Source organism: Eretmochelys imbricata, chromosome 15 (assembly GCF_965152235.1).
Source record: "Eretmochelys imbricata isolate rEreImb1 chromosome 15, rEreImb1.hap1, whole genome shotgun sequence".
NCBI lineage: Eukaryota > Metazoa > Chordata > Testudines > Cheloniidae > Eretmochelys > Eretmochelys imbricata.
The window spans coordinates 13,098,290-13,125,765 of NC_135586.1; the positions used below are offsets into that span (position 1 = coordinate 13,098,290).

The window sequence follows — 27,476 nt, forward strand, 5'->3', positions numbered from 1 at the left end:
ATATCCCCAGCAGAAGAGAGTCAAACAGACTACAGGGTTGAGTAATCTCTAAAATTCAGATTTCCACCTTCCCAAAAGGGAGTTCCTAGAAGGCTTTGAAGAAAGGCATATGTTAAATTAGAAAGTAAGTTTTATTAGAAATGACTTATTAGGAGAACCAGTTTTGTTCCAGTGTACTCGGATATCAAATCTGCTTTAATAGTTGTTTTCAAGACTAAATTTGTTGTTCTCTGTCATAAATATAAAGGGAAGGGTAAACCCCTTTGAAATCCCTCCTGGCCAGGGGAAAGCTCCTCTCACCTGTAAAGGGTTAAGAAGCTAAAGGTAACCTCGCTGGCACCTGACCAAAATGACCAATGAGGAGACAAGATACTTTCAAAAGCTGGGAGGAGGGAGAGAAACAAAGGGTCTGTGTGTCTGTCTATATGCGGGTTTCTGCCGGGGATAGACCAGGAATGGAGTCTTAGAACTTTTAGTAAGTAATCTAGCTAGGTATGTGTTAGATTATGATTTCTTTAAAATGGCTGAGAAAAGAATTGTGCTGAATAGAATAACTATTTCTGTCTGTGTATCTTTTTTGTAACTTAAGGTTTTGCCTAGAGGGGTTCTCTATGTTTTTGAATCTAATTACCCTGTAAGATATCTACCATCCTGATTTTACAGGGGGGATTTCTTTATTTCTATTTACTTCTATTTTTATTAAAAGTCTTCTTGTAAGAAACTGAATGCTTTTTCATTGTTCTCAGATCCAAGGGTTTGGGTCTGTGGTCACCTATGCAAATTGGTGAGGCTTTTTATCCAACATTTCCCAGGAAAGGGGGGGTGCAAGTGTTGGGAGGATTGTTCATTGTTCTTAAGATCCAAGGGTCTGGGTCTGTAGTCACCTAGGCAAATTGGTGAGGCTTTTTACCAAACCTTGTCCAGGAAGTGGGGTGCAAGGTTTTGGGAAGTATTTTGGGGGGAAAGACGCGTCCAAACAGCTCTTCCCCAGTAACCAGTATTAGTTTGGTGGTGGTAGCGGGCCAATCCAAGGACGACGGGTGGAATATTTTGTACCTTGGGGAAGTTTTGACCTAAGCTGGTAAAGATAAGCTTAGGAGGTTTTTCATGCAGGTCCCCACATCTGTACCCTAGAGTTCAGAGTGGGGGAGGAACCTTGACATTCTCCCATCTCAAACTTTAGCTACATGACTGAATAATGAATGACCTCGCTAGAGGATCTGGTGGCAAAGTAATCACATTCCCAGAATCTTAGCATCCTAAAACTAATATAACTCAGGTTTCAGAGTAACAGTCGTGTTAGTCTGTATTTGCAAAAAGAAAAGGAGTACTTGTAGCACCTTAGAGACTAACCAATTTATTTGAGCATAAGCTTTCGTGAGCTACAGCTCACTTCATCGGATGCATACTGTGGAAACTGCGGAAGACATTATATACACAGAGACCATGAAACAATACCTCCTCCCACCCCACTCTCCTGCTGGTAATAGCTTATCTAAAGTGATCACTCTCCTTATATAACTCAATTAGTCATGCTAATCTTCTCAAAACTCTACTTAGCGGCAAGTTATTTCCAGTATGGAACAATAGCAGGATGGATAAAAATCAACTGTTTTTGAAAGAAAAATAAAAAAATGTTTTATTTACATCAGATTTTTTAAATTTTGTCATTTAAATTATAAGTTTCTCTTTTTAAAATTAAACCTGTTTTACAAAACATATTATAATCTTTTAAAACATTTAAATAAAAATAAATATGCTGAATCCGTGAGCCTCTATAAAACTTTGAGTTAAAGGCTGCTTTTCTATATAAAGAAAGAATTAAGGAAAAAACATCTAACTTTTGAGGTCAAGCTTAATAAATATAGCATAACAGGACAGTCTAATTTAAGAGATTGTCTCATTTCAAACTAGGCAAAACTAGCAACATAAACTCCAGTCACTTTCACTTAGGTATATTTGAATATTTTCCCAGGCTGATCTGAAATAATCAGTTAAATTCACTGACTACAATTAGTCCCTCAGTTTAATAAATCATTTAGCTGTAAATGTGAAACATGTTTTGATAAGAGAAGTTTATGTATTCAAAACATTTAAGGTTGTTTTGTTTAATAAAAATAAATTTGATATGCCATTTTATGGGATTAATTAAATTCCAGTTACCATCCCAATGAGGCTTCACACAAATCACAAGCAAGAAGCTTGTAAATAAGCAATATATCATTCACCATTTTCTAACACACTAAAAATGTACAGTTAATAAGAATCTGAAAATACTGACCTATATAATTTCTTATATTCTAGTATATATTCTTATATTCTGACCTATATAATTTCTTATAATTGGTTTGTAGACACCAAAAAGATGTACCACATCTAGTGTAAATGCCCTGTTTAGTTGTAAATCAACATATTTTAATGGTTATAACAACCGAGTGTGCACCTTTCTTTAGAAAATAACTGAAGTACAAATGGAAAAGTTGATTAAAATTTACGATTTAAATCAAGGCTTTCCACTTGGTGATTTAAATCATGATTTAAATCAATGTACTCTGAACAAAAGCATGGTTTGTTTTAAGAAATTCACTACTCAGCATATTAGTTTTACAATCCAGGTCACAAATCAGTGTGATGTCTATAAAATTATTTGTTTTAAAGGAAAAATAAAGACATGATTTGCCTTCTGATCCCAGATTTCTTTATAAAGAAACAAGTTAAAGAGTAGATTATATGGGAAGAGAAAAAGTCCCCACTGTATTGCCACTTGCACTATTTGTAGTCATTTGTGTAGTTTTAACAGGAAAATGTTACTGGCTACCTGATGGGGTCAATATGGAGAACAAGATCTTCCACTAAAAATCAAATCAAGAGAGACTCTTGCACCTCTTTCTACCTCCTTCCTTCAAGAAATCAAACAATTAGTTCTCAAGAGCTTGTCAAATTGGTTCTTATATGAAGCTGCATTGCAAAATACACCATAAACAACTTGGACATAGAATATAAAATGTAGCATCCTTGTAACTATATGAGAAGTGTAACATTTAGCCCACTGGACTATTTGCTCCTACTTCTCTTGTCTGCTTATATTTCTAGGAGAAGGAAAGAGTTCATTTGTGAATATAATAAAATTGTTTTAATAAATGCTAATAATGCCAATAATGAAAATCCACTACTATCACTTCTAAGATTATATACTTTTAGGGAGTATTGTGTATCAGCAGAATGGGAAGAATTCTTACAGCATAAAAGATTAAACCAGTATCTTCACCAAAACTCCCATACTGAAAAAAAAAATTAAGTTGGTCTAGGTGAAGACAAATGGTCTAAGCCCTTAAACCAATTGTACTCTGAGGCACTGTTTGACATGCTAACTTTACAAGTGCACCTGAACAATAAAAGGTGTGTTTCTAATACAACTATCAAGCAGAAGAGGGCAAACTTCTATCAAGACAAGAAAAGGGATTTTAATTAATGAGTCCTGCTGTAATCCTAATGCTTCAGGTCTTCATTTTTCTAATTTAGGTTATGGCACTTTACATCTAAGGAATGATTAATTAAAAAAAATTGAATAGAAGCCAAGGTTTAGAGATCCTCAAGTGGTGTGACTGTAGAAGTGCAGTATGCTCAGTTGTCTTCTAGTGTCTGACCTCTCTTTTTTACAGATTAACACTAATTCTAGAAGCGAATTTCTGGTTATCTTGCCTAGGGCTAAGAAGAAATTACTTAAGTTACAAGAAAAGTCCCATCTCAAGGACAGCAAAACATTTATTTTGAGGAATCAGAATTAGTGAGAGCCCTAAATGAATGACACAGAAGCCCTCCTGCCTTCATGTTAGCCATTCATTCATCAAAAAGACCTTTATCCCCATTCCTATTGTGACAGCTTTGTGGCCTTCTTGAGAGAGAGTGCAGTTTGATGTTATTCTGGCTGTAATGCAAAGATCAAACAGTAACCCCACGTATCATCACAGAACTGTTGATCAAATTGTAGTCATTGCTCTACATGAATTTCATAGATTTCTAAAAAGCCTTTGACACAGTGGATAGAACTGTTTACTGGAAATTGCTGTGTCACTATGGAATCTCCCAGAAATCTGTGATTATTCTTCAAAAGCTTTTATGAGAATAGAACATGCAAAGAATTACATAGCAGCAAACTGACTAAGCCATTCAAGGTAACTAACAGCATCAGACAAGTACATCTTATGTCACAGATGACTTTCCTACTAGTAACAGACTGGGTCATGAGAAAAACCACAAACAGCCCAGGGGTTTGCAACGGACTTTCACACAGAAACTAGAAGACCTTGACTTTGCAGATAACATCAGCTTGCTGTTCCATACCCACAAAGATATGCAAGCTAAAACAAACCATCTCCAGACATATGTTACTCGGGCTGAAAATCAACACTAAGAAAACTAAAACCTTGAGAATCAACCCCAATAACACTTTCTGGGATTAGAGAGGCATAGTAGGGGAGGTAATACCTTTTACTGGACCAATTTATGTTGGTGAGAGAGCAAGCTTTTGAGATACACAGAGCTCTTTCTCAGGTCTGGGAAAGGTACTTAGAGTGCCACAGCTAAATACAAGATCAAACAGATAATTTAGCAAAAATAGTTAGCATATATGCTAAGGGACCATTCTGGGATTGACATACAAGAGGTCTGACACTTCACATACCTTGGCAGCATCATAAGCAAAACTGGTGGAATAGATGAAAGAAATTAACAACTAGGGATCTCAAAGTTATTTAGAACAGGGGAATTTGTCTTTATAGCTTGTGACATACAAGCACGCACATAAAATTGGCCATAAAGGTAAGGAGACTAAGTAGATGAACCCACAATGGAAGTCTCTGGGTCAAAATCAGCAACTTTAACAGGTGGTCTAAGTAGACTGCAAAACAGGTGATGTAACTTGTACTGATTAGGTATTCAGTAGATGTGAAAATGAGTGCAGCTTACCGATCTAGGAGACGTGTATGGATTGTAGCAAGAAAAGCAACTAAATGGGAAGGTGTAGGAGAAAGCAGCCCTCCAGCTTACCTTTCATCCTCTTCTTAGTTCTTTTCCTGCTCCAGACTCCTTGGTGCGTAAAGTTATACTCATTTTGCACCCCCCATTAAGTACCAAACTAATACAAAATACTCAACTTTACCACTTTCATCCATTTTTTAGAGTTCTTATGAATGATGAATATATTATATTTAAGTCATGGCTGAATTTTGCTCAGTATGTATGCACAGTTCTACATTTTTGGTGCAGAAAATCTCAGACAGCAGCACTTTTTGTATCTAGTTTTACAATTTTAAAATACCTCCACCACTTGATATCATACTAAAGCAATAAAAAGTTTATAACTTGGATTCTAAATATTTCAAACAAATTTGGTTTTATTGTAAATACATTTTTGAGGGCTGTCAATCTACAATATAGCTAGATTTTTATATTTTGAAAGAACGTATAAGGCAGCTGAGTAATGGCTATTGAGTAGACGCACTGGGATTTTTCCAAGATGTATTTTACTTTCTCTAGTTGGACTTTGAGTCACTGTTTCTGCTCTTAATCCATGTGTGCTGATGCGAGGAACCATAAAATCCTGTGGTTTTGTCAACTCTATGGTTTACCAGCAATATGAATCACCATAGGACACACCTACTGCCCTGTTTGCTATTTCTTCCTGGCTTTAGGTCTCTCTCCAAGGGCAGGTAAATAACCATCTCCCTTCAGGTTCCACAGCTGTTGCTTGGAGTAGAAACCCAGAAACCACAGAGTTGCTGGGTGACCATGAAAAACGAGACCTTTACATGTAGCAATACGTTCGGATCTGTTGCTGCTGGTCCAAAGGTTGCGAACATTTAGACAGAGGAGTCATTGTAAAGGTATGGAAATCACTCTGATTTCCACTGTTAGCTACCTACATCTCTCATCTTAGATCAGATCAACTCAATTGTGCAACAGATTACAGGTAATCATAATCCTGCAACAGCCTTTGTAATGACTGATATCATAAAAACTGATGAGGGGAAAGAGTATAAAGGGTTAGATAAATACATTTCAGCCAATGGACAACGAAAAAGAAAATGTGACAAGGGTTAAGAAACAAATAAGAATTGAATTATCCTTAGCAACAAACACTTGATTAAACATTCAAAATGTGAAGCCTCCTCCCCCGATCTCCAATGATACCTGTTCCTCAAAAACAATGCTAAGAGGAAGTAGATGTTTCTTATGTGGCTTACAGACACTTGTCTGTTAAACTATCAGACCATAAAATAACAGTGTTGATGATGGTAAAGGGAAGAAAGAACGGTTTAGTGCTTACCTGTTTCTGTGTTGAGGCTCCCATATGTACCTGACAGAACTTGACTGCCTGTTCCAGGGCCACTTCCTCATCCACCTGAATAAAGAAGGACACTTGATGAAGCCAGTATGATTTAGTAACTGGCAGGAAATCTATCACTGATTTCAGTGGAGCAGAAGCAGTCCTTTGAGTTCCAACACAGTGTGGGTATGACTTTGCTTCTTGCAAACAATGCCCTTGTTCTGGCAAGAGGCTCTGTAGCAAAGTGCCCCCTTGCCCAGAGGCAGTTTGGTGGGATGGTACGAGGCCATCTGAAATATGTGGCGCCTTTTATATTTTGTTGGATATGGTGTTCACTGTTGCTCTCTGGTTTAAGCTGACTGATTAAACTGTCACCAGTGCAATAGGCAGATTCAGACTCTACGCTAACAAAGCCATTGCAAAATTTTAAGCAGGGAAGTGCTGAAGGCCTACTCTCCCTATTACCCAACTGCATCTACTATCAGTGAACCCTACTGACCAAGGAAGCAAAAAAAAAAAAAAAAAAAAGTTTCCCTTGCACCCTCTCTGGCAAGATCATAAATCAGAAATGTTTGTTAAAAAACAGTTGTTTTAATATACTTTACCTTATAGATAGGACATGATGCAACTCCAAAAAATTAAGAGCTCCGAAGTAAGGATGCATTAGGGATTTATGTTCCTAACATAGACGACATATTTTGATTAATATTCACTCCCTGCCACCTGATTCATAAAATGGCAATGGTAAAAGAGAGACAAGGGGGTGAGGTAATATCTTTTATTGGACCAATTTCTATTGATGAGAGAGACAAGCTTTTGAGAGAGACACAGAGCTCTTCTTCAGGTAACACAGGAAGCTGTTTGCCCAAAATCTACAGAGAAAGTAGAACTGATAGTAAAATCACTTGCCTGTTTAATCAGCATGTATGTTTCTGACATGATCTTCTCAATCCTGCCCAGGTCATAGGCCATGACCTTCTGACCTTGTTGCCACACCCGGTAGGCATCCAGTAACAGAGTTTTCCCAGACTCTGCATCATCTATTAACTTCCTCTTTCTGTTTGCTCTCTGGACAGCTTCCTCCACAGGTGCTGCCTGAACTGTTCCTTTAGCTGCCTGCTGTTGTTGCTGTTTTGAGCTGATACTTAACTCCTCCAGGGAGAGTTCTGCAGTCCTGCTTTCAGGGGTTTTGTCCTTTGAGTTCCTGCCAGACTGAACACGATCTGGCTCAGTATGTTTAAAGGAAGAATCAATTTTTTCAGGGTCTTTGGAATATCCATCAAAATCCATGGGCTCAACTGAGCCAGGCCTGCGGCCCTCTTTCATCTCCTTGTCATTCTTATCCTCTTGTTCCAATGTGTCCATAGCATTGAGGGTTTGTCTCTGGGTCACTTCTTTTACTCCATTCTCAGTACCACATACTGCTCCATCAGAGAAGCCTGGCTTTTTGGGAAGAACCTCCTTCCCTTCTTCAGCACTAGCTTTGTTGGAGACGTCTGTTGTCATCTTTCCTACTGCAAGGCTACAAGATTTGGAACCTTGATCTTCTGATACCTTAAAAAAAGAGCATCCTTTTTAATTAACACTGAATCAGAAGCAGCTTAGTGTTTGAAAAGCTAACTACAGGTAACACGAAGGCTGACAATAAGGACCATTGTTGTGTTACTGTCTTTGGTGCTAAAGAGAATGAGTTTATTTAGTATTCATTCTTGCTTAGTCCTTTAAAAAAAAATCGGTTAAAATTAACTCAAGTCACTAGCTTTAAGACTGGTTATAATATTCTGAGGAAAAGATCACAGTTGAACCAATAGCACAAACTGGATCAAAATTGCTATGGCAGGTTTATTTTAACCTTACATTTCCTTTTGTGGCTTCAGTCTATGCCATATATTTGATTAGGTAAAATCAGGGTCTAGAATAGCTAGAAATTTCCCCCATCGTACTGCAACCACAACATTTCTTTTGGCACCTAAACACGAACATCAATTTCATAATCTTCATTTTGGTTTCTAAGACATAACCTTCTCTTATGGTTAGAGGCTTGAAAGGTATCATGGACTCTGATCTAACATTTGAATGTCGTAGCTTTGCTGTAGTGAAATCTGCCTTTGGAATGTCACCAGAGGACACCTTCCCCTCTTTCAGGCCACAGCTGGTCTAACCTGCTATTGCTGCCATTCTTACTACACCCAGATGGAAGAACTGCAGTACATGCAAAAGGCCAACTCCTTCAAACTTGTTTTCAGTAAGTTTATGAGCTTGTACTCTTCTTAACCAAAGAAATCCTTAGGCCAGAGCTCTTCCCTTGATTTGTTTGCCTAATATGCTTCCCAGTTCCAGGACTTATCTACACAGCAAATTACTGCATGGCAAGCCAGGATGTGAATCTACAGCACACTAGCTTGCTGCACAGTAACATCACTGTGGACACTGCTACATTGCAACCGGAATGCAGCTTGGAGCGCTCTACTCTAGGATTTTCATTGCACTGTGTCAGTGTCCACATGGGATATTACCACCGAAAAGCTGATGTGCTGTAGATTGGCACCCTGGCTTGCCACATAGAACTTGCCATGCAGACAAGCCCTGATACTGATTTAACTTGCAAACAATATGGAATGTTGGATGCTCACTGATTCAGCCGCTTAGCTCTTTTTCAGAGAGACATAAGACATATGGCTATTCTTTTATTCGTTTCACAACATGACTGGAATCTGAATGATACCAACATAACATGCATGTGGCTCTGAAGAAAAAGTATTAAAGAAACAAATCCAGACCTACAGAGTCTAGGTTTATTCTGCTAGCAGAGCCTCAGGTCATGTTAATGAAAGATCCTGGGCCAGATTCTGCTCACTAGCATTGTTTTTACACTAATGGAATTACGTGGGGGTAAGAGCAGTTATTTCCGACTTCCACAAGTTTAAGGAAAAGCAGAATCAAACCCACTCTTCATGAATGTCTCTGATTTTCAGCACTGAGCAATAGGCCACAACTGTACTGCACCACTGAAATTTTCTGGGCAGTTGCACAGATGCTTTCTTACCTCTGTCAGCTCGTTGAGTGTGTCCTCTAATACTTTCACTGTGAGAACAAAGGCTCTTTGTGCAAGAACTTGGCGATCTGCATCCCGTAAGTACTTTCTATGCCACAATGAGAAGATGAGAAAGCAAATTAAGCATCAAAAAGTTCTAGGGTTTTAAAAACAAGAGTAAATGTAAACTTTCTAAAAAAGATAAAACCCGTTTAGAACAGATGTTGCAGGAAAAAAAGCAGCAAAAATTTACACTTCTACACTAAATTGCTTCAAACTTCCCCCATACCCCTCTCAAGTTTGAGAGGCACTTTGTGGAGAGGGGTATTTGTACTGGCAAGACGCTGATACTATTATCTATAGGTGTGAAAAATGTGGGGAAATGGTGTACAAATTTTCCCATACAACTCTTTCAATATCCCTCAAATTCTGGCCTACAACATCTCTGTTAGTCAAAATCTGGACTTCCCCTGAGCAGAGGATGTCAATTATGCAGAATTAGGCTGAATTGTGAGGTGGTTTTTGTAACATGGATAAATGTCCATTTGAGGCTAAGGGAGGATCAGTAGATTATTTTGACTTGTGTTCCAAGTTGCCTTTGAATCCAGATTTCTAGAGTTAAAAAGCTAGTGAATTAATGCATATAATTCCTATTGATTATTTACATTAAATCCTAATTATTTACATTAAGTGCCACAGAAGCCTCACTGAGTTGCAATTCATAATTGTGTATTTCACTTTAAAAGAAACAGTTTTTAGAGAAAGTGTTCTCAGCAACCAGCTTCACCCATCCACGGTAATGAAAAACAGCATTTCAGCCTCAAAGTTGACTATTTCTAACCAGAACTGGCTACAAATGCAGAAACTACATTTAGTCAGAAATGCACCAACTGTAATGTGTATTTTTATAGTATTTACCTAATCAAACCTTTTTCTGTTTTGTTTTTCAAATGAATGATTACTGAATAGATGACAATTTTCTGATTTATTACAACTGACAGTTTATTTGAATTAAGTTAAAGTCATAAAGAAAAACCCTCTTTAGTAAAACAAAAAATATCAAATGTAATTGGTACATGCTATATATACCCCAATATTTTCAGTTACAGACGCCTCACATGGCTATAGCTTGCTCTGGTTGGCACAAGCGGACCATATTTTAGGTAAGTTGAGAATACTCTAAACTTCAGTTTAGAACTGTAAATGATTATGCTGTATTTTGAAAACAGCATGGACTGGCCTGGTATAAATTTAAAGCTTTCTGTCCTCCAGTACTTTTGATATGCTAAAAATTAACATATTTTTGGCTGCAACTTTGCTGAACATGCGATCACATATACATGAATGTACTGCACCATATGCAAACTCACAGGGTCTCACACAGTGAGCTGTGTAATGCTTCCGGCCACTACAGCCTGTTGCCATCCACCTTAATTTCAATTTCTTAAAAACTTCATCCTGTACATATTTCCTTCTCAGTAACCAACTGGAATTTTACTGTGTTTTTAATTTACCCTGCAATATTTAGATTCTGGCCTTTCTACCTATATATGCAGCTGACATTAAAATGACACTCGTTCAAATAAAATTAATGTAATTAAAATTAGATCACTCCTGTAATTAGATCAACTCCTATATCGTGGCAGTTGCCATCAGCCAGTTAGAGGCTAGTCAGTCACTCAGGAATTGCAGGGACACAGGAGTGCCTGAGCCTCAACTCCTGAACATGCCTCCTGTGTCAGAGGTGAGGAAAGGGGCGGTATATGCTACTATGGTGCCTCTATGACACCTATGATTCTCCTCATATAAGAGGAATCCTCAGGTCAGGTAAGCCAGCTCACTGGCTGCTTTGTGCTGGAGGAGTGTAAAGCAGCTCTAGTAGGGATAAGAATCTGACCCCCAGAGTCATAGGTCTCAGTACCATTTTTAAGCATAGTCAAAATTCCTCAGAACCATATTAATTCACTCTCTTGAAATATGTTCTTCCTTCAACAGAAATATAATTTATGGTGTTATAGATCAGGGTTTTGTTTTTATTTTTTAAAGCAGTTAAGTATTTGCCCAAAGAGACAGAAAAATGGGGGGGATGGGGGGAGGGGGGAATATTCAAAATGGAAAGAAAAGGTTTGTTAAATGAAGACTAAACTTATGGCCTCACTTTCCCTGATCAGGTGTCCTCTGCAGCATGGAGGAGACTTTCAGCAGGGTGTTGTAATCCTTGAGCTGAGACAGCACATTCAGCAGCAAGACAATGGAGCGGTTCATATGAGATGCAAAGCTGCCCGGGCGGTCGATTTCATCCACGGGGATTCGCCAGATTCCCTGCAAAGAAATGAAGAGAAGAAGCCTCTAAAGATGGATCCATGGTAAAAGACAGAATAGAAAACTAAAAATATGGACCAGGTTCCTCTGTGTTCTCTGGATACTGTTTCAGTATGAGACGGGGTACAATGAATGAACTAATGCAATGGTTCTTTACATAAGGAAATTTGGATAAGGAACAGAGTCTTACAGAAGCCACAGTACGCACCTTAGATATATTTGCCAACGAATTCCTGAAAAAGGCAAGAGAAGGTTAATTATTATGAGGGGTTTTTCTGAACCTCACTAAGTTCAAAGGTTTTAGTGTTTTGGTGTTACAGAAACCAAATCCCATTATCAAACAAGACAAGTTAGCTTATCCTTGAATGCATGAATAAAATTTTCCTGATCTAATTCAGAGACTCGCAACTGTCAGCCAGCTATTGTAGGAGTGTATCTTCAAATAGATTGTTAGCATAAAGGCGTCACCTGTTTGGAGGTTGCCAAGCATTAGCCATGGAGCAACCAACCTTTGGTCTGGTACAAATAATGGGATTCCTTACACTTCAATTTCCCCACTGGCAAATTTTAAACACACTTGTGCTCACATCCTGAACGCTAACTAAATCTTGGGAGCCAAAGGAATCTTTGGGAAGACACTGGCGACAAATGGACAGTTATAATTAAATTATGACTAGTCAGCATGGATTTTGCAATGCTTAACAAATTGAGGGGACTTTTCCCCCAATATTAATAAAATATGTTTAAGATGGATGTTAACCAGATTTTAAAAATTATGTTCAAATAATATCCATACATCAGTAGTGGTGGCAGATATCACTGACTGTCTGGACTGGGGCCATCTGAATAACAAATACTACTGTTGCTATACCAATACCAACTCTCCCACTATTTCCCTTGTTCAATGACAGAAATTCTCCAGGGGTACAACTGCAGAATGGAATCCTCATGCCATTTAATAAGGTTGTAGGAAGAATCTCATTGATTTGAGAATACCTGCTAAAGAGTGAACCCTGCTTTCCAAACTTGTCCAGAGAGCAAGATGTACAAATATTGAATCTTTCATTCTTGTTTAAAGGTCTTGATTTGCTAATTTTAGCTGTACTCTAAATGTGAGCAAAGTTCTTTAGAATTTATTACAAGGCAGAAGTGAAGAACACATGAAGAGCTGAACATCAAAACCAGCTATGTAAAAAGCCTGTCCACGGTAGGTCTGCCTCCTACTCCTTTTTGGTGAATTTGCAGTGCCACCCCATATAATTTATTTAGACATTTGTAAACCTTATATTTTCCCCCTATTTGGGGGCCAACTTTCCATGTTTTCAAAAGAGAAGCACTGACCCGAGCTATGCATAACGCACAGAGGTTGTTCTGCAGACTTTTCCTTCTCTTGCTTTCCACAGTACTCTTTTTTCCAGCCATCCTTTTTTATATCAACACTTCCCCATTCTTCCTTCTGCTTCTTCCAACTTTATCAGCAAACTTAATCTCTTTATTACAGTTTATTTATTCTATATACACAGAATAGTAACTATAATTGTTCTGAGACTGACCTTTGTGGCACTACTGTCACTTCCCTCCACCCTCAACTGTTACTTTTCACAAGCATCCTCTAGGTTTGATAGCACAGCTTTATCAAGCAGCTCACTATCTAACACTTATTGACCTTGTAGATTAAAAGTGCAAAATTGCATTGAAAGCTTTCTGAATGCACAAAATAAGACGGTAGAGGGAAAGGTCTCTTGGTTGTAAATATTTTAAAAATATTAAAGTCCTGTGACTATGCTTCTTGGCTGCACCTGGATGCACCAATTCTAAAGAGGATACACAAAGAAGCAAGGTCATCAAACTGGTTCCCACCAAATCCTCAAAAGATTAGTTGACCTCAACGATGGAAACACACAAGTAGATAAAAACAGTCTTCCCAGCTGATGCAGCCCTACAAGTCAATTTATTGTTCATTTATAAATGAATCGTATGAATGGAAAGCAGCTAACTATGTAATCTCCTGGTTTGTTCTGACAGAGTCCACAACTCTCTACCTCATCTTTCACTTGCATTATGTAGCTCGCTCAGAGCAAACTTTAGGACATGACACCAGAAATCAGCTGACAATGCTTTCCTCCAGCTTCTTCCCATCTGCCCAGTAAACATTTTAACTACTTTCCCACACACACTGAGTATCATCCGGAAAGTTAGAGGATGATCATTTTACAGGTCTCCAAGCACGCTTTGTTTGAAAACTACAGTGTGCGGCAGGATTACCACTCAGTAAACTATCTTGCAACAGGTTATGATATCAAATCATCTAACCAAAATTACTATTGGGGAAATAACTTTCAGGCAGCGTGGAGAAAGGCTCACCTCCACACACTTCAAGCCTCCAGAATGCTCAAGGTCAACTGAGCACAGTTTACAGTGTTACATTTCAACAGTTATGGTATTACCATATTTTGGTACTAAACAAGAAAAAAAATTAATTATTCATGTACTTTGCGTATTCTTACCTACATACATACAGATGCTACTGTGCTGAAGAAAATAATCCAGGTGCCACTTACCTGTAAACTCATCTCCCTTCAATGTTCTACAATTACAGGATGAAGAAAGAGATTTAAAGGGAAGCTTCCTCATCAATTCTTGCACTGACTTTTCATAGTCTTGCAATGAACTATACAGCTTTATACAAGTGCACTTAATTAACCATGACTACTCCCCTATGCTATCTACTCATCTGGTCTTCAGACCCAATCGTAAAGCATAAAGGAATTTGCTGTTAAGAACCAACTACCTTGCTTGCTTTCCCTCAACTGTCCTTTTGCATTGTGACATGAAAAAACACCAGATGTTTAAATAGTCAACCTGAATCCTACCAGGGCCTCCAGCTGAACCTGAATCCTCCTCAATCTCCCAATCTGAGTTGAGTTAAAGATACATCCTCATCCAGAGTACTCTCAGAAGAATCCCACACATATACATAAAGAAGGATCTAGCCAAGCCTTCACTGGCTGTCATCTATCTCCAGGGAAAATATATTTCTCAATTCAGAACACAAGAACTGCAATAAAAAAAATCTGCTAATTTTAAAAGCTAATTTCTCAGCAGTCAAACAATCTGGAACTCTTAACTAGAACAAAACACACCATATAGATACACTTGCTGGAGCTGCCATGGAACCAACTGGAGAACAGACAGGAAAAGTTTACTCAGTCTGACTGATGTATCATTATGTTTTCACATCATTTGAAAAGTAAATTTTTTAACCAAATATCCCCTTTAATGTACTCATACTTAACTGTGCAGACATTTTAGACCCAGCACAGACTGACAACATTTGGAGTCCTCTTCAGGGTTTCTATTACTTATAATCACTATCCAGGCCACTTGGCAGAGGTTCTCCCACCCAGTCAGTCACTGAATGGAATTTATGTTCAAAACACCACTCTGTTGCACAGCTTGTGTGTGCTGGCCACCATTCTTTCAGCCTTAAGGCTCTCCTCCCCTTCTGCTACAGCCAACCAAGCTGCTTATATGAAACCAAGAGAAGGAGCGAGAAGCTTTAAAAAGCTTCAAATGCCTCCAGGGCCCCAGACCTCCATAAACTAATACTCTGCACCCTCCTAACGAATTTTACAATTCTGTTTTGCATTGTTAATAAAAATCTGCAGCTCAGTGAAAATCTGAGGACAACATAAAATAAACTGAAATTTACATGAAAATAAATACAACAAAGAATACTGTATTGATTGCATTATTCATTTTCACATTTATTTCAAGCTGCTGCAGAATTTCTTTTTGCTGCAGAATTCAGCACCGAAGCAAGAGGGAGGACCTTGCTGCAGTCTTCAGTTCCAGCTTAATGCAGGGTACACGAAGGCTTCTAGACAGGATTTGGAAAGTATCCATTGTGCCCATCTCAGCCATTCTGAAAACAGATAGGCAGGGAGTGCTAACTGCTCCATGCTGCTTATCTGAGCATTTTTTGAAGGGAAGGGATTCCCCAGGGTTTAGGAATATCTCTTTGGGGAGAAAAAGCTGACAGTCCTCAACAAAATGAGGCTTCTGTGGCTTTCTACTGACACTATACAAAAGCACTCCAACAGATTAAGTATTTGAGTATTCTGGGCACAAGGCGACCTTCTCAGTATGCAAGTTACTGGATTAGCTATAGGATTTCTGTTCTTGGCAATAGCTCTTAAATGAAAGGAGTGGCCCTGGTCACACTCAAGATGTTCCTATCCAGTTGTGAAAAGCAATCCCCGGAACAATTACACTATAACTATAACAAAGTCAGGGCGCTTCAAATTTCATTAGTGTCGTCTCTCCTGCTTCCTCCCTGAACCTCTCAAGAGTGCAAATCACTCCAAAAGGGGGCAGAGATAGGGTCATGGCCCTTTCCCAGCACTGGCCCACAGAGGAGATCATACATATCAGGTAGGAGGGAAACATACTGGACTCCTGAGTCAAACAGGCTCTCTGACCACAGTTCTGGGAGATATTTTTCTTAAGGTATTTATGATACAAACTAAGACACAATAAAACTATTAACAAAGCAAACCGAGAGCCCAACTCACCTAAAATGGAAGCAGCTAAAACAGATAATGACAAGCTGTTTGATGCTGGCATCAGAAATTGAAAATCTGTTCTGTTTCAGCATACGATTACAGAGTATAGGAAAAGTAGAAAGGATGCTCTTTCTTCCCACATCTGTCCTTTTCTAGCAAGGGACAATATTCCTTCTGAATATCAACCCCTGGCCCTGCAGATTTTGTATGGATGAGCAAGGAAACTTGTTCTTCACATTTCCATCTCTCATACCGTCTTAACTAACATCCTCTATCCAGAAGTTACTTCTAGTATTTTCAGAAAGTGCTCACTTGAGAAGGAGCAGGAAAGAAGAAAAAGAAATCATATTCAAAGCTTTTAAGAGAGTGATGTGGATGAAATAGAAAGATTAAACTCAAAGCCATGTCAGCTAATAAAACCTACAGCAGCATCCAGAGGGAAATGCATACATATTTCCTTAGACAAGGTGGATGAGGTAATACCTTGTATCGAACCAAATTCTGTTGGCGAGAGAGACAAGTTGTCAAACTTGCACAAAGTTCTTTTTCAGGTCTACATATTTTCTGGTATTCATTTCCCTTTCACACTATTTGTTTACAGCCACCTGTTTCACTAAGCACTTCTCTTATCCTCAACTAGAAGGCTCTGTTCCCCATCTGGGACTCTTGATGATGCCTGGGATTAATCTCCAGGCAAGTGGAAATCTTGTGAAGACCCAGAGAGTGCACAAAAGAGTGGCAATCCCCCCACCCCACCCACAATTATAAGAACATACAGACCCAACATTGGGGGCAAAAGAACAGACGAATATTAGTCAACCTGCATAATATCCTTGCCAATGAAAGCACGCTGTCCTTGGACTAATCAAAAGTCCATAACAATATAGCAAACTCTAGGTGGAGGGAAGCCATTGACTAATATTGCAACAATCCAGATCTACACTGTTCTTTATTACATAGCAGCTTAAAGTCAGGAACTGAACTCTCTTAACCAAAAGGAGTGGCCTCTGGTTGCATTAAAGATGCCCCTGTCCAATTATGAAAAGTGTGGGTCATCTCTGTGGATATTCATATCCTAAAGCTACTTTTAAAAATCTACTTCTGCCATGAAGTTTCCACAACCCCCCTCTTGCCCGCCATGGCATCTTTTTACAGTAAGACTTTCAACATGATCCAGACTAGGGGTGGGCAAACATTTTGGCCCGAGGGCCATTTCTGGGTATGGAAATTGTATGGTGGGCCATGAATGCTCATGAAATTGGGGCTGGGGTTCAGGAGGGGGTGAGGGTTCCGGCTGGGGGTGCAGGCTCCGGGGTGGGGCCAGAAAAGAGGAGTTCAGGGTGTGGAGGGGGCTCTGAGCTGGGGCAGGGGTTGGGGTGCGGGAGGGGTGTAGGCTCTGGGTGGCGCCTAGTTCAAGCAGCTCCCAGAAGCAGCGGCATGTCCCTCCTCCAGCTCCTATGCAGAAGTGTGGCCAGGCAGCTCTGCGCGCTGTTCTGTCTGCAGTTGCCGCCCCTGCAGCTCCCACTGGCCGCAGTTCCCAGCCAATGGGAGCTGTGGGGGCGGTGCCCCCTGGCTGCCTCTAAACGTAGGAGCTGGAGGGGGGACATGACACTGCTTCTGGTAGCTGCAGCACATGCGTGGAGTGGCCCTTGACGCCGTTCCCCAGTGGGAGCTCAAGGGCCAGATTAAATGTGCTGGTGGGCCGGATGTGGCCCACGGACCGTAGTTTGCCCACCCCTGATCTAGATTAAGATAAGACCTTGGATTCAGGGTCTGGAAAGTAAAGGAGTCAGGTTTGAGCTCTGTGGATTAAATGACTGGCTGTATTTTTCCTTCTCTAGCTCAACCCACTTCCTGCAGCCAACAAAGTGCAATATAGGGTAATAAATAGAAGTATCCTTAATCCTTGTTAATGGCATTACTCCATATAGTGTTGGTCTTGAAGACATCAGTGAGCTTGCTCCAAGAGTGATAAATTCCTGCTGGCTTGGAGAGCAGAGTCCTCAAGTTCAGAATCTCTGGTAACACCTAATCTTTCTTGATAAAGTAACATTTCTCTCTAATCCTTTCTTCCAGTTGCATTGTCTCCTGCAGCAAGCTTTTCTTATAGTCATCTTTCCTTTTAGCTCTGTCAAGGTTCTTTCCCCACTCTGAACCCTAGAGTACAGATGTGGGGACCTGCATGAAAACCCCCTAAGCTTATTTTTACCAGCTTAGGTTAAAGCTTCCCCAAGGTACAAACTATTTTACCTTTTGCCCTTGGACTTCATTGCTGCCACCACCACGCATCTAACAAATATATAACAGGGAAAGAGCCCGCTTGGAAACGTCTTTCCCCTCAAAATCCTCCCCAAACTCTACAGCCCCTTTCCTGAGGAAGGCTTGATAAAAATCCTCACCAATTTGCATAGGTGAACACAGACTCAAACCCTTGGATCTTAAGAACAATGAAAAAGCGATCAGGTTCTTAAAAAGAATTTTAACTGAAGAAAAAGTAAAAGAATCACCTCTGTAAAATCAGGATGGTAAATACTTTACAGGGTAATCAGATTCAAAACATAGAGAATCCCTCTAAGCAAACCCTTAAGTTACAAAAAGACACAATAACAGGAATATACATTCCATTCAGCACAACTTATTTTATCAGCCATTTAAACAAAACAGAAACTAACGCATATCTAACAAGATTATTTACTAAGTTCCAAGACTCCATTCCTTTTCTGTTCCCGGCAAAAGCATCACACAGACAGAGAGAACCTTTGTTTCTCCCCCCCCAGCTTTGAAAGTATCTTGTCTCCTCATTGGTCATTTTGGTCAGGTGCCAGCGAGGTTATCCTAGCTTCTTAACCCTTTACAGGTGAAAGGGTTTTTCCTCTGGCCAGGAGGGATTTAAAGGTGTTTACCCTTCCCTTTATATTTATGACAAGCTCTTTCATAATTCATCTACTGCTTCTCTCTCTTCTGATTCTCCTCTTCCATTTGCTCCTATTCCTCTTCATCTAATTTGCAAACCAGAACCACTTTTTGTAATATGGAAATACAGGTGGGTGCAGCAAAGGCAGAGAAAAAGCTGAAACAATTCTAGTGTGTATATTAAAAATATATTATATGAAGTTTTACACCCCACCCCCCTGGTGTTTGTGTTTTGTTTTTGTAAGGACTCTCTTGTTTTCTCTGGTTAATGACTCAGAGAAGGCTTGCCAACCCCTCTAGAATGTTTAGAAAAATTCTTCCAATTTTCCATTTATCTTCCTGATATGGAAGAGTGAGAGAACATCAAAAGTGTCATGAAACAAAACATGGCATTTGATCAGCCTGTGGCAGGGGAAGAGAGGACACAGCTAATTGCCCCTCTTCCTTGCATTTCCTTTTTAAGAACTCACAGGAGAACTGGACTACCATTCCATATCCTACCTCAGATCACAAGCAGTACATCCATATCTACATGTGTAAACACTGCTACTCTTGTACTTTTACTCACAGCATTTAGAAGGTCAGGATTATGCATAGCCCAGTAGCATTAATTCTGCAGAAGAGCTGCCGGACCAAAACGGTGGTGTGAAAAAAATGCTCAGCCTGCCCCCACATTAAAGTGTCTGTGGGAAGGAAATAGTAAGGAAAGAGGGCAGAGAACCTACATTTTGAGCTTCTCTGTTCCAAACAACAGCAATTTTTTAACATGAGTTTTAAATTTAATATTTTCACTTACTAGAATTAACATAATTTTACAAAGCTGAACACACTGTTTACATGGAGTTAGATTAGTTTTTACCACATGAAAAGCACACCCAAACTATCTATTCAAAGAATGTGAGCGAGAAAGAGAGATCAGACAGTGGGGGGAAAAGGGTAAGAAAAGAGGAACAGTCATTTCCTCCTGAATAAGCAATTATCTAAAACTAGAAATGCCTTGTTAAGATGATGAGTTAAAGGTTCAGGCAAAATTAGTGAAACACAAACTGAAGTCTGCTGGTAGCCTTTGTGAATGTTGGCTTTGGTCATTTGCCACAGTTGAGATCTAGGTGTATTTTGCTCACAGAAGCAGGAGGCTGGAGTTTTTACCCAAAATGTTCCAACATCCTTGTGAAATTTCACAAGGATCTCAGCGGAAATACTAAAATATACTCTTTTCATGGAAATGCACTCGATCAGTAAGGGACGGGGACAATGCAGCCATTCTGCTCAGTGGCTGCTGTAGAACAAAGACCAGGGGGAGGAGGAAAGGAAAAATAATTCAACTTGTGCTGTAACTTCAAGTGCTGTCCCTATGGCCGCTCTACTTTAGGTCCATATACACCCATGTGCTTTTGGTCAGAAATTTTTGGTAGCAATGTATGTTTTGCCTATGCACAAGTCCTACAGATTCTCATGCCCCAAACCGAGGCTACGTAGGGCTGCATAGGCGGACCACCCTCCGTTCCTTCTCTACCACAAAGCCCACAGAGGCGGCTCCAAAGCAGAGTGGAGGAGGGCGGGGAGCAGAACACCCACTGAGGGACACATCTTGAAGAACTCCAGTTACTGCACAAAGGGAGTAATCTCTCCTTCAAGCAATGTCCCTGTGGGTGCGCCACTTTAGGTGACTTCCTAGCAGTACCCCTTTAAAGAGGTGGCAGCTTCAGAACAGAGTCCATCGCTGAAGAAAGAACTGCGTTGCCTATTGCAGCTTCTAATCTTGCTGCATGAATTAAGCCACAGCACATGGAAATTGTGGGCACTGAGGACCATATTGCAGTCCTGTAGTTTTCAGCAACTGGAACATCTTTGAGTAGGGCTACAGATTAGAATGTGATCTAGTAGAGTGTGCAGTCACTCTTGGGTAGGTCGAACCTCAGGGAACCCATAACAGGCAATAATGCATCCAGAGATCCCTTTAGAAAGCCTTTGAGTGGAGACAGGCATTCCTGTAGACCTATCTTCAGTGGAAACAAAGCATTGGGGCGGGGGGGGGTGTCTTCCTGAGAGGCCTCATTCTGCCCAAGTAAAAGGCTAACAGGCTCTTAACATCTAGAGCAGAGATTCTCAATCAGGGGTCCAGGGCCCCCTGTGGGGCTGCGAGCAGGTTTCAGGGAGTCCTCCAAAATAAACCAGAGAGCAAGGCTGGTGTTAGACTCACTGGGGCCCCAAGGCAGAAAGCCAAAGCCCAAGCTCCGCCATGTGGGGCTGAAGCCAAAACCTGAGCAATTTAGCTTCACGGGGCCCCCCGTGGCTTGGGACCCTGGGTAATTGCCCTGCTTGCTACCCCCTAACACCAGCCCTGGCTTTTAATCTACTGGTTATGCAGAAAAACAGTTGCTGTAGCACAGGTGGGTCACAGAAAAAGGTTGAGAACCCCCATCTAGAGTATGTAGAGCCAACTCCTGTATAGACTGATGCCACTAAGAAGAAGAAGAAAAAAAGGAAGACGAACAGTTTGGTTGATAGGAAATTCAGAGGACAGCTTAGATAAGAACTTTGGATGAGGTCGCAAAGATATTTTCTCCTTGGGGATGGAAGGAAAGGGAGCATCTGCCATTAAAGCCTCCATCTCCCTAACCATTTCTGCAGAAGTGAAGGCCACCAAAAAGGCAATCTTCATAGACGGATGTAGCAGCAAGCATGTAATCAGTGGCTCAAAGGGCTGTTTCATGAGAGGTTAAGAACCAGGTTGAAATCCCAATGTGGAGCAGGGGCTCCAATCTGATGAAAAAGATTGATAAATCCTCTGAAGAATTCTCAGTGTGGTTGGATGAGTGAATACTGAGCAGCCTTCTAACAACGCTTGGAAAGCTGTTATTTCCGCTAAATGAACCTTGATGGAACTCATAGAAAGGCCGGATTTTTTTATTTCCAACAGGTAAACCAAGATTAAGGAAAGAGACAACTGGACAGGAGAAAAATGGTGCTGGTTATATGAAATGTGTTATATTTCGCCATTTTTGAAGGCAAGTATGCCTAGTAAATTCCTTTCTGCTATTTATCAGTATCTTTTGTACTTCTGATGAACATGTGGTTTCTAGTCCCAAGAACCATTGCAGAATCAGGCTTCTAATTACAGGACATTCAAATGGAGCTTCTAATCTGCATCCTGAGACAACAATCAAGGTTTGATCAGGAGCTGCTATGGATGGCAAGAGGTGAGATAGATGGGGTAAGGAAACCAAACTTGTCATTTTGATTGCACCAACTTGGCCAAGACTTTGGCCTGGTTCTGTCTAATCTTGATAAGGAACTTTAAGAGCAATGGAGTTGGAGAATATGCATAAAAAATACCCTTAATCCATGTAATTAGGAAAACATCTTCAGATCGGGGATCAAGCCCCCATCTGGAACAGAATTTCCTGCACTTTGTGTTGGCTGCTATGGCAAGAAGGTCGATGTCTGGAATTCCCCAAGATAGGAATACTTTGTTGAAGACTTGAGTCCAACTCCCATTTGTAATTTAGGGAGAAATATCTGTTCAGGTCACCTGGCATGGTGTTTTGTACACTCAAGAGGTAAGAAGCCGAAACCACCATCCGATTAGCTATGCAGCAGTTCCAAAGCTTTATCACTTTGGTGCAGATTGAAGGGGAATGCGCTCCACTTTGATGATTAATACATGCATGCTATGTTGTCGGTCATGATCCTGATGGACTTGTTTTTGACTAGGGGAAGAAAGCGGAGGCAAGCATTTCTGACTGCCCTTAATTCCAACAGATTGATGTGCACGTGCTGTTCCTGTTGTGACCATTTGCCTTAGACAGTGTGAGGGATCAAACTTGCTCTCCATCCCAAGAGGGAAGCATATGACGTTAATATGATTGTATGGGGATTCTGGCTGAACAGGATTCCTGAACAAACTTTGGATGGATTAATCCACTAGGTGAGTGACTGTAGGACCTGTTTGGGTACACGTACGTGCTTGTTGGGTACATAAACAATCTGAGCTATTCCTGGAGACATCAAAGATGAAATCTGGCATTCTGTGTCATAAAAACACAAGTTGCCATGTGTCCCAGAAGTTGCAGACACGTCCTTGCTGGAACTTGAGGGCTGAACTGCACTCTGTATAAGATTCTTCAGAGCAAGAAACCTGTCCAAGGGAGATAAGCTCCACCCATTATCGAATCCAGATGAACTCTTATAAAGAATAATTGTTGTATTGGGGTTGTCAAGTGGCTCAAGAGCATGAGTATCAACCATAGGGTAGACTGTTAAGAAGCAGGCACACCCCCCACATTGGTTGTCAATTCTATACTTAGATTTCTCCAACGAAGTATTAAGTGAAAACTCCTCCGGCACTTTAACAGCCTAACCACAGAGTTACAGGCAGACTGGAGTATCCAAAGGGACTATCTCGCCACCTAGGCACGCTTACCTTTGTGATAGATGGTCCCTTATAACAAAAATCACAGCAATATTCAGGTTACTCCCAGTTTCACAGGACCAGTCATTTAACCCAGGTCAACTGCACCCTATATCTTACACTAAAGACAAAACTTGTAGCCAATCCCATAATAAAGTAACTAAAGATTTATTAACTAAGAAAAATGAGAGTTATTTACAAGGTTAAAGCAGGTAAACACACACACACAAATGAGTTACAGTCTTAGTTTTCAAAAGGTAATAGAAGTTTCTATAATAAGCAAGCTCTATATGTCCTTCGAGGTAGCTCATGCCAAGCACTGGGGATCTTTTGCTTACACTTAGTAACCCTTGCCCCTCAGATTCCAAGCAGAATAAAGACAGTTCTTTCTTGTTAGAGATTTTTATCTCCCTTCCCACAAAGTTCAAGCTGACGTGATGAGTTTACATGCATGTCTCCTCTTCATTCCAGGGGACCGATGTGGGGAGAGGGAGAAAGGAATCCAGTTAACAAAGTCTTTGTTATGTGATGTTCCACAATGGCTCATTTGGTTTCAATGGGTCTTCTTGATGGGCAGGACCTAACACCTTCTGTAGGAAGCCTGCATTTTACATTAATTAGTGCTTCTTTCCTGTTTGATTACTTACACAATCACAAAGGATTACAATGCAAACACTTAATGTCACCTTATAACATGTGGTACAGATATTATAAGTGAGATTGATACATTCAGCATCCTACAAGCGTTTCATAAAAACTAAACACATGCTTATAAACTTAATATCTATTTTAACAATACTAATACACAGGTGAGCCACATTGGTTTCCAGCTATGTATTAGGTTTCAGAGTAACAGCCGTCTTAGTCTGTATCCGCAAAAAGAACAGGAGTACTTGTGGCACCTTACAGACTAAAAAATTAATTTGAGCATAAGCTTTCGTGGGCTACAGCCCACTTCATCAGATTGCATAGAATGGAGCATACAGTAAGAAGATAGATGTGTATATATATACACACACACACACACACACAGAGAACATGAAAAGGTGACGTAAGAGGCTAATTAATTAAGATGAGCCAGTATCGGCAGGAGAAAAAAACTTTTGTAGTGATAATCAAGATGGCCCATTTAGACAGTTGACAAGAGGGTGTGAGGATACTTAACATGGGCAAATAGATTCAATATGTGTAATGACCCAGCCACTCCCAGTCTCTATTCAAACCCAAGTTAACGGTATCTAGTTTGCATATTAATTCAAGCTCAGCAGTTTCTCACTGGAGTCTGTTTCTGAAGCTTTTCCGTTGCAAAAATGCCACCTTTAAATCTGTTACTGAGTGGCCAGAGAGGTTGAAGTGTTCTCCTACCGGTTTTTGAATGTTATGATTCCTGATGTCAGATTTGTGTCCATTTATTCTTTTGGGTAGAGACTGTCCGGTTTGGCCAATGTACATGGCAGAGGGGCATTGCTGGCAAATCATGGCATATATCAAATTGGTAGATGTGCAGGTGAACGAGCCCCTGATTGCATGGCTAATGTGATTAGGTCCTATGATGGTGCCACTCGAATAAATATGTGGACAGAGTTGGCATCGGGCTTTGTTGCAAGGACAGGTTCCTGGGTTAGTGTTTTTGTTGTGAGGTTGCTTCAGGTGGGGGCCTGTCTGTAAGCGAGGACTGGTCTGTCTCCCAAGATCTGTGAGAGTGAGGGATAATTTTTCAGGATAGGTTGTAGATCTTTGATGATGCACTGCAGAGTTTTTAGTTGGGGGCTGAAGGTGACCGCTATTGGCATTCTGTTATTTTCTTTGTTGGGCCTGTCCTTTAGTAGTTGACTTCTGGGTACTCTTCTGGCTCTGTATTAGTCAGTGTTCAGCTGAGGTCTCGGGGCCTTGGTAAGAGCTGGCACCTGATCTGTCAGCGTCACAGTGGTCAAGATTAATTTCTCAAGATTTATCTGCATGCCTAGACTTCAGAATAGTAAAGCTGTTTGAACTGCCAACCATACCTCCTGATACAACTGACCCTTGAGGAGCCAATTGTCAAGATAGAGAAAAGACTTATTCCTAGACAACAGAGGTAGGCAGCTATAACCACCATGATTTTTGAGAACAACCTTGGGGTGGATGACAGGCCAAAGGGTAGGATCTGGTCCTGGTAATGACTGTGATTGAAAGTGAAATGAAGAAATCTTTTGTGAGAAGGATGAATCGCTATGTGGCAGTAGTCATCTTTGAGGTCAAGGGTCGCAAACCAGTCCATTAATTCCAGGGAGGGAACTGTAGCCGCTAGGGACTCCATTCTGAATTTTAGATATCTGACATGCCTAATATTGGCCTCCAACCCTCATTTTCCTTGGGTATGAGAACATATCTTGAATAGAACCCTTTCCCCCTGTGTTGAAGTGGGACTGGCTCTAAGGGGTCCTAGACTTAGGAGTGATGAGATCTCCTGTGTTAGCAACTGTCCGTAAAAAAGGTCCCTGAAGAGTGACAGGGAAGGAAGTTGAAAGGGCAGGGTGGAAGGAAATTGGATTGTATAACCTGAAGTAACAGCCTCCACTACCCATTTGTTTGATCTTATGGGCTCCCAGCTTGATGAAAGAGAAAGAGGCAGTGTCCAAATTGAGGAATGGGGGCTGTCTTGTGCAGCTGATAAAACCTGGTCATTGGGTAGTCTGGATTCTCAATCAAACCATCAAAACTGGCATTTAGACAATGTTGCAGGCTGGGATAAAGCACCTGAGGTAGTTGCAGGCTTTTTCTTTGCAAACCTTGACCTCTTAGCCAGTGGTTCCAGTAGCCTACGGAAGGTAGAAAATTGAGCCAGGTGGGATCTTTGTGCCAATTGAGACCTGCTATATTTCCATTTGTTTGGAGACCTCTCTATCCCTAATGACCTAATTGTTGCCCTTCAGTTCTTTATGGTATGAAGAGAGTTGTCCATGGAATCTGCAAACAGCTTCTGGCCACTGAAAGGTAAATCTTCCACAGTTGATTGCACCACCTGTGGAAATCTGAACTAAAACCAGGAAGCTCACCTCATCGCTACTGTTGAGGAAGTAGACATAGCTGCAGTGTCTACTGCACTAAGTGAAGTCTGCCGTGAAGTTTTAGCCAAAAGCTGACCCTTCTTTATTATGGCACTGAACTATTCTCAATGTTCCTGTGGCAAATGGTCAATAAAAGCATTAAACTTCTCGTAGTTCAGGTAGTCATATTTTGACATCAGCACCTGGTGGGCAGCTATTCTGAACTGAAGTGCTGCTGATGAATAGCTCGTGTGATCAAACAGGTCCAGATGCATCTGGTCCTTATTGTAAGGGGTGGCTTTTTGAGTATGCAACCTGCCCCTTTCATTAACTGCATTTACGATCAGAGAGTTTGGTGCTGGATGAGAAAATAAAGACTCAGAATCCCTGACCAAGAAATAGTTTGTTTTATTTTTTTTCTTTTAAACATCAGCCCTTCAGAATGTAGGGAGGCACATGATGGAGTATGCCAGACTTCATTAATGAAGGAGGGCTTCATTAATGGCAGTGCCACCTGTGCTGAGGAAGAAGTGTGCTGCAGCTTGTGATGGGAATCCTGGACTTCTTCCAGGGGAATTTGCAGAGTGTTAGCAACCTGCTTCATCAGGTCCTGGAATCTCCAATCAAAGGTGCAGGGGTGCACGTGCAACTAAATGTAGCACTCACAGAACAAACATATCTAGTACTGTCAAACTGTTCACCTGGAGTGAGAACGTGCCTGGAAGACACTGGCCAGTGCGGGAGGTGGTAGAGATGCACTGCCTCAGGAGGATCTCTGGGAGGGATTGTGCCTCAGGCAGGCATAATCCCTCCTAGAACTTTAGGGAACACAGGAGCAGTATGCACACTCTGCACCATCCAAAGAATGGTG

General features: G+C 40.7%; 1 protein-coding gene across 6 annotated transcripts in view; it reads right to left on the reverse strand.

Annotated features, from left to right (window-relative positions):
• CABIN1 (calcineurin binding protein 1) overlaps window positions 1-27,476 on the reverse strand; it is a 205,453-nt gene that overhangs the window by 29,726 nt on the left and 148,251 nt on the right. For all 6 annotated transcript variants that reach the window (XR_013348094.1, XM_077835271.1, XM_077835274.1 and 3 more), the window contains 4 exons: window positions 11,521-11,684; window positions 9,375-9,471; window positions 7,238-7,882; window positions 6,329-6,403 (listed from right to left, as the gene is read on the reverse strand). Coding sequence is in view for 5 of the 6 variants with exons in the window: in XM_077835271.1 (XP_077691397.1) it covers window positions 6,329-6,403; window positions 7,238-7,882; window positions 9,375-9,471; window positions 11,521-11,684 (981 nt within the window). In the remaining variant the exon portion in view is untranslated. The remainder of the gene's footprint in view (window positions 1-6,328; window positions 6,404-7,237; window positions 7,883-9,374; window positions 9,472-11,520; window positions 11,685-27,476) is intronic.